Source organism: Sinohyriopsis cumingii, unplaced genomic scaffold (assembly GCF_028554795.1).
Source record: "Sinohyriopsis cumingii isolate HCF-2022 unplaced genomic scaffold, ASM2855479v2 utg002317l, whole genome shotgun sequence".
Lineage (NCBI taxonomy): Eukaryota > Metazoa > Mollusca > Bivalvia > Unionida > Unionidae > Sinohyriopsis > Sinohyriopsis cumingii.
Window position 1 is genome coordinate 144,138 of NW_028316184.1, and position 16,407 is coordinate 160,544.

General features: G+C 36.1%; 1 protein-coding gene across 2 annotated transcripts in view; it reads right to left on the minus strand.

Annotated features, from left to right (window-relative positions):
* Positions 1–9,973: 9,973 nt before the first annotated feature.
* Positions 9,974–16,407, minus strand: part of LOC149770800 (uncharacterized) — an 89,669-nt gene continuing 83,235 nt past the window's right edge. For both annotated transcript variants that reach the window (XM_089949102.1, XM_089949101.1), the window contains 3 exons: positions 15,933–16,048; positions 13,496–13,612; positions 9,974–12,254 (listed from right to left, as the gene is read on the minus strand). In XM_089949102.1, the coding sequence (XP_089805228.1) occupies positions 12,154–12,254; positions 13,496–13,612; positions 15,933–16,048 (334 nt within the window). In that variant the 3' untranslated portion in view covers positions 9,974–12,153. The remainder of the gene's footprint in view (positions 12,255–13,495; positions 13,613–15,932; positions 16,049–16,407) is intronic.

A 16,407-nucleotide genomic window follows, 5' to 3' on the forward strand; every position in this document is an offset into this window, starting at 1 on the left:
TATTTCGGTAAAAGATGCTGCACATGATTTCGATTGTCACTTGTTTGCACCCGACACTAATCAACGCATGATTTTCTCCGTCGTTTTCAAAGATAATAATGATTGTGATAGCAATTAAATCGCTACTTAAATAATGGTATTACTATATGTAATCATCAGTCTTTGCTAAGAATGTGTACCATTTATCAGAATATTGAATAGCGACAAATCATGTAAGTTCAGTTATTGACGACATGCGTGATCCATATAGAAAACTAAAATTATAAAGAGTTGAAGCATACCGCTGTTGCTTGAGCTTATTGTTATGTCTTCTTGATGGCGCCTTTTCACTTGTACAAGACAGTCAATAGTTTTAACATTTTTGAAAATTTTTTCATTTTCATTGAGAGAAAGAGAGAGAGAGGATGCAGAGAGAGAGAGAGAGAAAGAGAGGACAGAGGGGGAGAGAGAAAAAGAGAGTGAGACAGAGAGAGAGAGGGGAAAGGGGGAAGGGAATAGGAAAGGAAAAGAAGAGGAAAAATGAAAAGGCATAACTATAAAAAAGCTCAGAATAAGATACATAAGAGCAGATATAATTCTAAAGGGATAATGAAAGCAGTTCCAAACGTGATGTCGCCATGATGGCTATAAAAATGGTACCGCCACTCCGAAAAACCTCCATACCTTTTAGGCACGAAAAGCCACATCAAAGTACATAATGATAAAGAAGATAGAGTGATCAGTGTGATGGGTAAGAATGTGTAAATGTTATGTTAAAATCTGCATTTATTTAGATAATAATAATAATAATAACTCCCCTATAATTGCTATTGCTTGTGTTGTTTTGATTGATGCTTAAATTTTGTAGTTCTTGGTGCTATTATTGCTCTGGCCATTACTCGCAATACAGAAAAATGAAATATCCTGGATATAATTCGCGGTTATACCTCTTTACATTAAAAAAAACCCAGATGGCGTTATAGATCCTCCTTTGGTAGGTCGATAAGCATTAGTTTGCAGCATCGCTATTCAAGATGAACCTAACTAGGCCAAACATCAAACATTTTCAAACTTTAATTCCGTTGAAAATAGCCATCAAAACTTTTTAGTTTTAACGCTTTTTTCTGCTTATTGTTTGTTGTGTCGCTGTTTTGTTTGCCTTTGATAAAAACTCAATGAGAGTCAAAAGCGATTGGGATAATTAAAAACTAGTTTTGCACTGTTCGCAGGCCGGCCTAACCATATAGGCGAACCAGACGGTCGCCTAGGGCGACTGGCTAGAAGTGGCGCCAAATTAGACGGAAGTGATTTTTTTGTCTCTGTGGGGTGTGTTGGCACCAGAGTCATAGTTTGCCTAGTGCGCCAAAAGACCCTTGGGCCGTAGTCATGACCTGTTCATTATCAGTTTATAGCATTTATCTTAATCAATCCCTGACGCACAGGATCCCTTGCTGTATTCAGTGCACTTCAAAGGACAGTTATTCGCCATATATGTGTGTATATATATATATATATATATATATATATATATATATATATATATATATATATATATATAGGTTTGTTCGGGAGGCAATATTTTAGTTAGTAGATGCTTGTTTTGCACTGTTCGTTGTCAGTTTATTGCATATATATATATATATATATATATATATATATATATATATATATATATATATATATATATATATTACAGTTTAGGGATGTAAATCTTCTTATCGTGCTTCTTTTGAACTATTCCTTTATCAAAATAATAAACGATACTTTCAATGTTCCTAATTTTAAAATATATTATAAAAATTTTGCAGTTTTATAAACTTTGAACAATAATTGTAATGAGGGGCATAATTCAATAATAAATCTGAAATGGAATGTCCATTAAAGCCCCAATGCCGCCGTTTTTCAACACAATCACCATTCTTCTAATCTAACTAAAGTTTGGAAGGAGGAAATAATTTGTCTAAAAATCTATCTGACATTAATCATTCTTTGAAATAATCAAGATGTTACGTTTTTAAATGATGTTGAAGTATTACCTCTTAATTCAGTGGCCGAAGTAGCTCGTAATTCCGTTCTTTTCGAGAGTGCTCCTAAAGAAGTAACGGCTTGCATTCGACAAATTTCGCTAGTTAATCTACTAGCAACAATACGCACATGGCGGACAAATTGATTCGAGAGGGAAGGAAGATAGGTGGGCCTCCATTTTTAAGTGGATCTGAGAAGAATGAAAAAGAAGTTTTACCAATATCATAAAAATATGCTTGATCTTGTATACAATATATTTATATTTGGAACACAAAGTAATCTATAATAATATCATAAAACTACCGTTTCCAACATCGCCTGGTTTTGGCTTCTTCTGTTTACAACGGTGATGTGATCAAATGGTAACGTCTCATTAGAGCGCAAACCATTAGAGCTTATCACACTAGAGCGCACAAAAATATTTTTGTCCTACTAGAGCTAATCTTATTAGGTCACATCCCATTAGAGCGCGAAGAACTAGTATCACTAGAGCGCGAACAATGAAAAACACATTTGTTAACTGTAACTTTATATTTATTTTAAATGGGTTGATTCAGAATGAAAAACACATTTTTTTACTGTAACTTTATATTTATTTTAAATGGGTTGATTCAGAATATGGCTAATACCAGTTATCAGTTCAATAACATCAATGCTCCCATCATTGTACATTACCGTCAGTCTCTGAATGCGATTTTCAAATGTCCAAATATTTCTTGTTGGACGTACCACTTCTTGTCCTGCAGTGATTTGCAGTCGTATAACGGCGGAACTTGCCTGCTCGTCACGAATTGCTGTAAGTAGACGCCAGATGTTCGGATGATGTTTGTACATATTATAACGTGATACAGCATTCTTCTAAAATCGGTTGACCCACGGAAGTCGCCGATCAACATCGGATTAATTCGTTCGAATGTGAAAATCGGCAATGTTTCTCAGTTCGAGGAAGAAACGAAATGGCTCATAATGTGATGAATACACTCTAGTTTTAAAGGCACCCAACGATGTTTAGGACCAATTTCTTTAAACATTCAACATTATTCAGAACATTTGGCATATGCGACCTTTCTGCAATTAAACGCGACGTTGTGGCTTTGAAGAAACATTTGGATTCACTTTCTGGGAAACCATACCTAAACATTTCTAATTATATAGTATAATCTTCATTGACAAATTCCTGTCATGTAATAAATTATGCACATTTAAAAAAAACTGTTTGTCATTTTAAAAAACTGTTTGTCTTTATGTCGTTATATATGTTTTATCAATAAAAATGAAATTGTATCTACCGACACCGATTCCGTTTGTGAGTATAGTTTTACTTTCAGTATAACAAAACATATGGATCGCTCCGGCAGCCCCGGATGCGGGAGGTCGCAGGTTCGAGCACAGGCCGAGTCGTAACAGGTTTATAAAAATTATACTAACCTGTGCCTCGCCTGGCGCTCAAAATGAAGAGGTTTGTGGTAGCACTGGTCGGCCTGGTGTCAGGATAATGTGACTGAGTGGGACATGATGCTACATATCTGCGGCATGTCAAACAAAAATCACGGCAATGAGAGGATTCATTTTGAAATCATAAGTGCAAATGATGTAGAACTCATATTTTGTAGGGTTTGGTACAAAAGATGCCCCAACATTTGATGTTGTTATCAAGGATTCCTCCTCATACCTGTGTCTTCTAAAAATGGCTACATTCAAGCCTTGTAGAAGTATCTGTGTTGAACTCATTTGGTTTCTTGAACTGTTACTAGGAGAAGAATAACCAACAGTAAAACTATTTCCAAGATAGAAGAGCGTCCACTGTTCATACATTTATAACTACAAAACATGAATGCCATCGGTGGATGGTTTATTTGTATCTAGTAATAGAAAGGAAACAAATCTCCCCCAATGCTATCATAAATACGGCTACATTTCATTAATACTCGAGTATGACATTGACTTATCTCGCCTTAATTGTGTTATTTCGGTTTCTTTCCGTACATATCATTTTATATCTTTTTTAAAAGGGTTTAAGTGGTAAACATTTTGCGTATAGGAATTGGAACTATGATTGTTTCACTTTCTTACTGCAATGAACCCTGAAATTTACTCTGCTATAACGTCAGCCTATTTTTGTAAGTATGGGGAATTTTTAACTGACCGTGTCAGCTGTTATGTGTGAAAAACAATAAACGTGATTATGCAAAATTATGAATTTTGTATACAACAAAAATGCATTCATTTGGGTGTTCCATGTGTCAAATTGTTCGGCTTGAGGTTGATGTCTCCCGCTTTCGTTAGTGGTGAGGCTAAATCCTGGACCCGCAGCAAACATGTTCTAAACTAAAGTCTACTGGTAATGCACACCCTGTACATGTAGGTGAGGAAATGTACTCTATGAATAAATGTGTTTCTCTTTCGGCTATACTGATGTCTTATTTTCATCAATAAGATAGCCTGTAACACCTGACAGCGAGTAAAGGATTACTTAAAGTATTAAAAAACATTCGATACTGTTTTGCCTGACGCACTTTGAAGCAGTGAACATCAATACGGAATTGGTGTGCAATGAAACAAAAACTGTCATTGACGCTTGTGAATAACTCATTTAGAGGCAAGGACAAGTATGTATTGTTTAAACTTTCGCAAATCAAACATAAACTGTTTTTTTTTCTTTTACATAATGTTTGCAAATAAAAGACAATTTAGTAAGCAGTGGAAAAAATGTCGCATGTACAGCTTTAGGCCGATACATCAGCCGCTCTGCAGTGATGATATTGATTATCGGTTTAGGACTGATATCACCCATTCATTAAAACCTGCAAAACTTTGCAGCCAGTTTTGTCTGCACACGTTGGTATATTTATTCTAAAATTACACGTGTTTCTCGTGGCTGTGTAGCTACCGTCACCTGAAGTGTTCTTTCGGTGACAAGTACATTATAATTCTGGAGTAAATCCTAGTTTTGGTGACTTGTAAATCCATGTAGAATAGCAAAACCATCTGTCATGTAGCCATTTTGAATTTCGCGCTAGATATGGCTGTTACCAATTACCGGTATGTATCTAAGGTGTACGCAGGTTTGTTCCGAAAAGATTTACATGCAGCAAAATTGCACATTTTAATGAATGGGTGACATCATACCTACATATCGTTCATCAGTATCAGCATAGATTTTTTTTTTTTGGGGGGGGGGGTTGATTTATCGGACTAGAACATCCTAATTAAAGGCATGGAGGAAATTAATGGCCATAAGTAATGTTGGTAATAATTTAATGATAATAATTTCAGTGGCAAACATTATGCTGATGAACGTTCAAGCTTAATCTCTGATCAGATGTCTTTCTGCGCATGCTGTACGTCTAACTATATATCTGCCTGCCTGTTTGTACCAATAAGATACCAAAAACACTCTACAATGCCCGCTAGTCCCCCTTTTTATTACTTTCCTTATGAAAGATTACAGGACTGCCACCATGCTTTACTATTTTCCTGGCCACCTTTATATGCGATTATGTCGACCACCAGTAGCATTAAATTGCCTCTTAAAAATTCTTCTTTTTAAAGCACCCTTTGTCTTGCCACGAACTGGACCGTAGCTCCATAAAAACTGATTGACTCATAATCTTCAAATCTTTCAAACAAAGCAAACCCAATTGATACCTAAGACAAATACAAAAAAGTCACCTAAACAGCACCCAATTGTACATAAACTAAATCGAAAAATGAGTTAAATTCTATCGCTACACATAGCCAAATTTATGCACCGTAGATTTCACTGTAGAAGAACACGAAGATGCCAATCAACGGATCTGAAGGAACGACGTTCTTCTAAAGAACGCAATTTTTCATATATCCTACCGAATTAGTTGTTTATTTTCATATAACAACACTTTTTTCGTTGAGGAAAATGCCCTCACACACAGTGGACATATATCCTACAGCTACAATAGTTCTTATTGTTGCACCCAACATCAATGTATGTACCGTTTGCGACGCAATACAATCCAATTTACAATTTAGAGTTAACTTAGTGTAATTTTTATTAGTTTAAACAGATATTAATAACACCGGAAGATATGACGCTTGGCGGATTAATATTTACAAAACTATATGCGGTGAATCGACAGAGGACAAACAAGTGACATGTCAATAAAGGAATGAGTCGTTAGAAAGCATGTATTTCAAAGATATTTCGGAATTGTCTTTGCATCGCTTTCAAGAGTACCGACCACAAATGCACTTTCTATGTGTTAACTTTTAAAGATATCAGGTTTCGAAAGTACTGACTGGAAGAAGACCACCATGGCAGCCTCCAGTATAGTTCATTGGGATGTTTGCCCTATGCAGTTTACCTAATGCCCCATGTGCGATGTAACGCTTGTTGCATTTTTATTAGTTTTGTTTTGTTGTTTTTTTTTTATGATATAAGACCGGAACTTTATTGCAATCATTCTGTTTCTATGTTGTTATCTATCGTCCTAAAGGGGGCCACAGACATGTAGCATGATGTCCCACCCAGTCACATTATCCTGACACCAGGCCGACAAGTCCTAGCACTAACCTCTTAATGATGTGCGCCAAGCGATACGGCTGTTAGTACTATTTTTATGTCTTTGGTATGACTCGCTCGGGGATCAAACCCACGACCTCCCGCATCCGAGGCATGCAAAATGTAACGCCTGTTAAATCTTCAATATTTTCATTTTGTTATAAAATGCAAAACGAAAACTATGACACAATTCTATTTATATCTTGTTATCTATTAAAGTTAATGGGGCCCCGGCAGCCGAGTGATCTAAGGCCCCAGGTGGCCGAGCGGTGTGAGGCACTCGCCTTTATAGATAAATGACATCTCGCCTCTATACGCATGGGTTGTGTCTCAGCTCGGCCAACGTGGGTATGTGAGACTATTGTCAGTAACTTCCCGTGGGCCGTTGGATCTTTCTGGCGTTTACCCGGGTTCCTCCTCCACCAAATATAAAGGCCGCCATGTAGCATCTTTTAAAAACCAGCGCTACACCCACAAACGAAACCAAATTAATGCGTGTAATTTCTGCAGTATCAGATTGGCGATTTTAACTCTTATAACTACCCTTTCCGCAAAACAGGTTGTAGCCGCATATTAAATTGGGTGTTTTTAAGCACATAATGTAACATTTTCCAGTACTATCATCTATGCATGACACTTGGCTATAACCACACCTACCCACCCTATGGAGCATGTTCGTATTACCAAAACAACACGTTACAAATTAGGTTCCCATGTTGAACAGTTAATGTTCACACTTAGTCATTATATCTTGTACTTTGGCCATAAGACTTCAAATAATTACAAACAAACAAAACTTATAGTTCTGGTTAATTATGGACGTTAGTACCATCTAGACTACATCACTGTAATTACAAATAGTTACAAAACATTTAATGAATATATCCATTATTAAAAACTTTCCCAAAATTTGACCGAATCCAAAACAACGTCATTCATTTGTTTAAGTTGACCCCCATTCACATGCAGAATTAGGGTACTCACCCCTAACATAAAGTGGCAATTGGTTTGAATACATGACCACTATGGTGCGAAAAATTTTGAATGTGATCTCCTGTATTAAGTATAGGCAGGCGAATGGAACTACACTAATTTATTGGACATTTTCCCTATTGTCGCGAAGTTCTCCATAACAAGAAGCATACAAATAACTTCAGACTTTATATACTTCAAGCATTTGTTAATAATTTGGTATTAATATCATTACAATTCGGAAAATAGATTGAATTGGAGAAAGCATTAGTTTTCATTAATCTACTTTATGGGGCTGATCCTCGAATACCTAATGAACAATAAATTAATTATATACTAAATCCAGAAATGTTTAATTGGAAATTCAATAAATCTGGATAATATAATCTAATTATGGTGACATAGTTGTACGGACAATAATGTATGTAACGAATTTCGGGGTTACGACCAAGAATCCCGACTCCAAGGAGAGTGCGGTGGCAAAAGGGCATAGGGTGAAAATAGAGGGAAAGAGGGTGGAATAGAGGGTCTGAATTTTACTGTTGCCTTTATGGCAGTGTAAAAAGAGCAAGCATTTTCGACGGCAATTAGTATTTCCTTACCGCTCACACAACTGGCTAGATCTTTTTGAGTCACTCGTATGAAATTCTTAGATGTACAGAATCAAATTTTATGTTTCCATGTCCTTTGAACTGTATTTAAAATGTTCGGCTAAAAATATACGACAAGCGGCAAAAAGGGATATATGTATTAAAACAAAATCGTGGTTACTTTTGCGTGTCTGGGGAAATAACTCATTTGATATTGCGTTGGAACACATATTGAGGCAGCCGTTAATTATTTCTGCCAGGAAAATAGAACATATAATTTATATGGCCGTGAAATACAGTATTTATCTTTCATGATAAAAAAAATACAGAAGCTTACACGACCAAACTCCCACGGTGACACGGCAAAAAATTCAAACAAACTCGATTTTAGATGAAAGAGTTTTGGTAAAACCAAATCTGCACATTTGGCAGGAAACATGGGGGTGGGGCGATTAACTTATGATAATAGATCTGCACGTGAGAGACACGAATGAGGATCTGATAAAGCTATACTTGGATATAAATGTTTGAAGGTCATACACGTGGATCGGATTAATTGATAATTAGATCTAAACGTCTTAGGGACACTCCGATTTTTTCAGCTAATGATGGACATACATGGCGGTCAGTATATCTGGTGGAAGAAGAACCCGGGAAAACTATGGGAAGATTCACCGTCCCAGAGAAAGCTACTGGTAATCTTTCGCACATACACATGCTGGCCGTGCTTGAGAATTGAATCCACGCAGATAGAGATGAGATTTCAATGATGTGTAAAAGCGAGCGCCATAGCTTACTCGGCCACTAAGGGACCAGGTCTGAGGGACATAGGTGTTGTTCAGATAGGGGCCATCCATTTAGTACATACGCAAACATCTGGTAAAGCTTGACCCTTCCCCACTTCCATGTACATGCGTACTTTTTTTACAAACACCACACACCTGCATACGTATGCTTGACGCATATCCCCCCCCCCCAATTCTATAGAACGGCCTATATTTAATCCAGGCAGAAACGATGAAGCATTAGTAATATTAAAGTGTTTAATAAAACAGATAGTCCTCCGACGTTGAATGTCTGGCTGCATCAAAGAAATAAGATGCGTAACGTTAAAAAGTTTGTCTAGTGTCCGCTAAAACTCAAACGCCGTATGAACCCGGTCGAACAGGTTACGTATTAGACAAATTGTTATCGCGGTTTCACACTCACACCCGCTTCCTATGCGTACATACATTATCAGTAGACCCCCCCCCCCATATGCAAGCGTATGCATTTTTGTTAACCCCCTGCCCCCTTCGTGCGTATGTACCAAATGGACGGTCCCACATACCGATAATTAGATCTAAACGGTTGTAGGACATGCATTTTGTTCGATAACCGATATTTAGATTAAAACGTTGAAGGACATGCATTTTGTCTCGATAACCGATAATTAGAACCTAAACGTTGAAGAATATGCATTTTGTTCGATAACCGATAATTAAACCAACACGTTTGAGGGTCATATATGGGTATGTTTCAGATTAACTGATACTTAAGAATGCGTGCTTGGGGGACATACACGTGGTTTGGATTAACTATTTGGATTAACCAATAATCAGATCTAAATATATAAACATATGTGGCTCGAATTAAACGATAATTAGATCTACACGTCTGAGGGACATATGGCTAGGCTAAACCTATAACTACACATAAGAGGCTGATGGACATATACATGGTTCCGATTAACCGAAACAAACAAGGTTCTATCTCATGTGCCTTGGCTTGTAACGTATTTTACTTGGCTTCATTATAGAAAATTGTATTGCATTGTATTTATCAATGTAAATCTGAACTGCTTCTTGGAGAAACAAATGGTAGAATGCTATGAGGTTTTCATCGATTTATTTTGATACTGTAAAAGCATGAAAAAAATAATGATTTGGTAGGAATGTCAATACATTTATAATTATTATTACAATCTGTAGCTTCAAGCTATGAATGACCATTAATTTCGGAAAATACAAAAATATTCTCTGAATATATCATATATTTACGTGTAATTGGAAAGACAGTAAGCAATGCATAGTGTAATTCTTTTTCTTACCAAACAAGATTTATTCTTTACAAACAAAATTTCAAGGTATTTTCACTTTCATTTTATAATATGTAAGTATCAGTCTCATAGAAAAATATAAAAAGCAATATGAATAAAAATGTATCAGTGAGATAAAGAGACAGACATTAACACGGAGAGAGAACATATAATATATTATTTGAAATGGATAAATAATTCAATGCTCAGTTTCGAAAGAAGTATTTTGTGCACCTAAATCACTGCACTTAATGTATGTCAACACAGAAACCGAGATAAAAAAAATAATCGTGTACATTATAAATGCAACATTCAATTATGCATGTAAAGAGAAACAATGTCATAACAAAATACCTTAATTACTTTTTGAAAAGGATTTTTTGTACATGATTAGCACGGCTAATACTGGATACATCAGGCATGATATGGACTCGTGTCTTGATGCACTACGCCATAAAGAAATGTGCAGAAAGTGACGTGTAGTCATATACGGAAAGAACAACAAACTGAGAACATAATGAACATGGATATTTTTTTTCCTAAATGTACCAGGAGGGTATAGAGTACATTTACGACTTGAATTCCACAATATAAATTGTGATCTGGAGACGTAAAACTCTGAAAACGAGCTAGGATTGAATTTTAATTATCTGCCAATCTACCAATCAGAAAGAGCCTTTCGAATGTAACGTTGTTTTTGAAGGGTCAAAACAAAATCTAATGCACACTCGGTTTCTCAAGCGTTTTATACTTTCGTACCAGGAGATAATAAGACACTGGGCTTAAATTTAGATCTGAGCCAATAAAAAGTGACATAAAAGTAAAGTCATTTGCGACTGGCTGACAAAAAATCTCAAGCTCAAACTCAAGCTTAGCATTAATCTGATCAAAGTCTTGCTGCTTTATATTGTTCGCATGTACGTTATGTACACGTCAATAATTGACAAATCCATTCTTTTCTACAAATTATAGATATTGATTTCTTTAACTGGTTCTGTTATTCCTGTCATTTTCTTGGAATCTAATAATTATTTCAAATCATATTGATGGTAACTTATTTAGTTATTTATAGGAAATGCATTTACCTGTACAGAGAACACTCAAATCGATTTCAGTGATATATAGGTAAATAAAGAAGAGTGTACTTAGATAAACTTAAAAATACAAATAAATATTATGAGGTAAATTATATAAAAAGCCATTGGTGTATTTGTTTTTCATCTCATTAGACATTCTGTATGAGATGTTCTCCAAGCCAGATGCTTTAGTGATTTTCAGCTCAATGGAGAAAGGTTGTGAATTTAGTATTCTGTACAGGGTGTTCTCAAATTCATATACATTAGTGATTTTTAGCTCAAAGGACAAAGGTTGTGAATTTAGTATTCTGTACAGGGTGTTCTCAAATCCATATACATTAGTGATTTGTAGCTCAAAGGACAAAGGTTGTGAATTTAGTATTTTGTACAGGGTGTTCTCAAATCCATATACATTAGTGATTTGTAGCTCAAAGGACAAAGGTTGTGAATTTAGTATTCTGTACAGGGTGTTCTCAAATCCAGATACATTAGTGATTTGTAGCTCAATGGACAAAGGTTGTGAATTTAGTATTCTGTACAAAGTGTTCTAAAATCCAGATACATAAGTGGTTTTTAGCTCAATGAATGTTATATTCTGTATGGTGTGTTCACAAATCCAGATACATTAGTGATTTTTAGCTCAATGAATGTTATATTCTGTACAGTGTGTTCTCAAATCCAGATACATTAGTGATTTTTAGCTCAATGAATGTTATATTCTGTACGGTGTGTTCTCAAATCCAGATACATTAGTGATTTTTAGCTCAATGAATGTTATATTCTATACGGGGTGTTCTCATATCCAGATGCTTTAGTGATTTTCAGCTAAATGGACAAAGGTTGTGAATGTACTATTCTGTATGGGGTGTTCTCAGATCCAAAATACATTAGTGATTTTCAGCTCAATACATAATTCTGTACAGGGTGCTCTAAGATCCAGAGGACAAATATTGCCAGCCATGAAATCGACAGGAGTAAATGTGGTAAGCTGTGAAGGCCTGAAATGGAAAATATATGAAAAACATGATGAAATCTTGTTTCTTTGTCTCTGTTGGCACCTATCACAATTTATATTAATATCCATGGTACAGTTTTAGTCTTGAACAGGTACAGTGTATGCGACTACAACCAGCAACAAATTTAAACAACTTTCGATCTCATCGCTGTAACTAAATAATGCGGAGATCTGAAGCCAAACAAGACATAACAAAAATAAAGTGTTTTTAGCGTGTTTTGCTTTTTGCTTTTGAATTTTTAAAATATGCCTTAAGATGAAAGAAATAATATGCTTATTTCTGACAGTAGTCCCAAGTTTTCAAGATGTTGAGTAGGACGTAGAAACTCATACCAAACTTTTAAAGGCTTTCAAACTTATAATCACTATTATTAATTAATATTATATTCTACGTTATTTTCCCAATTTCCAAATTTGTGTCTATTCAGATATCCAAGACACAGGATTGAATTATCGGGTGGTGCGCATTTGCCTTTATCTTTCGTACACCAAGACGAACTAAAATTAGCTACTTTCCTCTTCGGGATACGTGGCACATGTACCCAGTAATACTTCTTTTAGATATTCAAGGAATGTGATGCTATTTCTTCTGCCAAATCCAATACTGGATCAGTGATGAATATGGCGGAAACATTTTGGTGGAAACTTTCTAAACAGCAACGTACAAATTTATTTATTTGCCGCTTCAGTTACTCCTTATAGCTGACCTAACCTAATGAACTACGTAGCTATGTAAAAATCACGCAGGAATTTCCAGCAGCAGTTCCAATTCAGAATCATTATCATGCTCGTGACAAATGTTCTATTGATTGGAAGGACATTTGTTGCTTTATTTGTTATTTAATTAATTTAGTTTTATGGATTTAATGCCATTTTTCAGCACATGATAGGCTATACATGGCGGTCAGTATATTTGGTGGCACAAAAAAACGGGCAGAAATAACAACCCACTGGTGGATACTGGCTAGCCTTCTCACATACTTGCATTGGCCGAGCTCGGGACTCGAACCCACGAAGGCGAGCGTCACAGACCACTCTGTCAGCTTGGGGCTCAATAGAATACTGTATATACTCAGAACGTTTACTTATTTAGCAGAGAATAGTTTCACAGCAAAAACTTTTGTTTTGATATAAAATTGTATACCAATAATTTGGCTTGCGAAATATCAATTATCCTTTTCCCATCCCCACTCCCGATCCCCATTCCCACCCCCCGTGACTTGCCTGCTTCTCCTGAGCTGACTTTGCAGCTGGAGTCTGGAGAATAGATCCGTAGCTCCTTGTAGTTCCCACTGGATATCAAGTCCTTAAACAATGTACTCAATCGCAGAGCATCTGAACCTAAAAAAACATATACAGATGGGTTTGAGTGATTCGTCTACATCCATGAAAATGAAAACGGTGAGAGGTGCAAAATAAATGTAAATGCATACCTCGTGGTCCTCCTTATGTCCTCTCTCCTCAAGTGACATCTTTACCACCTTCTGTGACCCATATTAGAAGCTATACGTTTATAAGGCCACCGTTTCATAGCTTTAGGGGTGACATAAAAAGAAGGGAACAGCGCTAGAAGTCATTTTTTATACTAATACCGTAAACATTCGCTTATAAGTCGAGCTGCAAACACGCACCCTGGTCTGCCATTCCATAATGCGACAGCAGATCAGGGCCTGTGTTATTTGGTCTGCTGACTACTGCTACCTTCACAGTCTGCAGTTGGACTCGATTTTTAAGCAAGTATAGATGGTAACACTGCATGAAATGTGTCCACATTATTGACATTATAAGTTGTTTTTTTTGTTGTAGGGTTTAACGCCATTTTTCAGCACACGATAGGCTATACATGGCGGCCAGTATTAATGGTGGAGGAAGAACCAGGGAAAACCCCGGAAAGAACCACCAACCCACGAGAAGCTACTGGCAAGCTTTCTCACATACCCACATTGGCTGAATCCGAGACTCGAACCCACGCAGAGGTGACAAGACAAGGCTACAAAATACTTCCCAAATGGTTTCGTATCCCAATAGCACTGTGTACGATTATTTGGGGTAAGCATCGTGTTTGGGGTATGTAAAAGGTTTGAATTATGCAACAGGTTTGCGGGTTAACAGCCGGTTTGCAGGTATGCACCAGGTGTGGGGTAAGGAACAGGTTTGATATGCCCAACATATATGCTAAAACAGAATAGCCATTACTAAATATGGAAGTAGAAATAGCTCCGATCAACCGTTACTTAATATGGAGGTAGAGATGTCTTCGAATAACCATCGTTTAATATGGAGGCAGGGATGTTTTCGAATAACCATTACTAAATATTAAGGTAGGAATATCTCCGAAGAGGATTTACTTAATAAGGAGGTAGGAATGTCTCAGAATACCCACTACTTAATAAAGAGGTATTCAAAGTGAGTTGTTTTTGTGCATTTTCCAAAACATAATACGCAAGCTCTGAATGAAGCAGATAATGTCCTGACTTTGAACAAACACATAACGTGGACAAGTTACAGACTGCAATGAAAGTGTGGAAAAGCTGAATTTGTAACATGAAAATTGAAATCTTATGATTACTATACTACCGCGGTATCTGCGCTAAGTTAATATGGTCAAATCCATTCAATTCCAGAATCTATTGCACTCTAGCCGTCTCATGGGATATGTAGTGTTGAACCTGTGACATGGGAAGCATCCCAACAAGAAGATCATGCAGGCGTTATCTGACCAATGTGCTGCTATCCACAAGTCCGTAAAATAGTTGCAAATATATTTGAACTGTTGAATAGTGATACTTAACATGCAAATAATTTCAGACATCTCGATAACGGTCAATGTAATCTTTTGATTCGCACTGTACAAGATTATTATAAAATACCAGAATTATGACAGAGACAAAAGATATCAGACGGATGATTTGTTATAGCCCTGCAAGCTTTCACTGACTGTGGTACTTGGCACTTGTACAGACATCTCGAGCATTGAAGATCTGAAGGAACTCGTAAAGGTCGTGGTCGAGTTACGTCATACTTTAATTATCATTTACCAATACTTTATGGGGTTTAGAAATAAAAAATCAATTAGAAAACTTGTCTCTAAGTTGATTGACATATTTCATAATACTGAAAAACAAAAAGTAATCTTATGTCTAAAGTTAATTTTTAGTTCTTGATTAACAAGTTTATCCAACACTTCTTCCTCCCTTGCATTTAAATAACTGTAAATAAAGGAAAATCTAAAGAGAACATCAGTACTGTCCAAAATTACACTCTCTTAACCAGAAGCCTTTTTTTTTTTTTCTTGCAATATTTAAATAAAATCTGAAATCAACACATGCCTAAGGAACTAATTCACTGTCAGAATCCCGAAAGTTGAATTTTAACTTATTTAAATTCCTGCCAAACAAGTCGTCTTAAAATGGCTCTAATCTGGGTTTCCTCAGACATACTTTATTGGATGAACTTTGTAAGGCATAGTCTATAGACAATAAAAGTCAACGCTTCACATTTGGATTAATTTTCAGTTTCAGCGAATGAAAAGTAATCTTTCAAATGTATACTTATCTATGCCTGGTTTACACTTAGCAAATTTTCAAACTCAAAATCAGGCTGAAAAGTAACACGATTTTCAAGCCAGATTTCAATGATATTGAGAGACAAGGTCACTCACCTAAGAAGTGGACCTTGGCGGTCATACAGTTGGGGTTCCAGTTCTCCCATTGCTCACAAACAACGTTGTACGCATCTGTGTTAATAGCGTTGGCTACTGTAATCGCCATGTCCGTCCTGGGATTAGGGAATAAAAGCATTGGACAATAAAATGCTGGTAATGTTATTAATACAGAGACTAACGTTTTCTATATACATGTCGTCTTACAGAGCAGTGACAACAGAGAAAAAGATAGTAATGTTACGTGTATATCTCGAGAAATTTTTTGGAATATTTCTAAACTATTATTTACGTATATGTAGATGAAACTTACTTACAATATAAAGTAAACGCTGTTCCTTTAATCGATGATGGTTGCAAATTTTTACATTCTCTTGAAATCATATCTGATCAATTAGAAAAACAAAGTCTAGTTGTCCTCTGTTTGAATTTCCTATTTATTTGAAATTTATGGAAGGATGTAAACAAACGATTA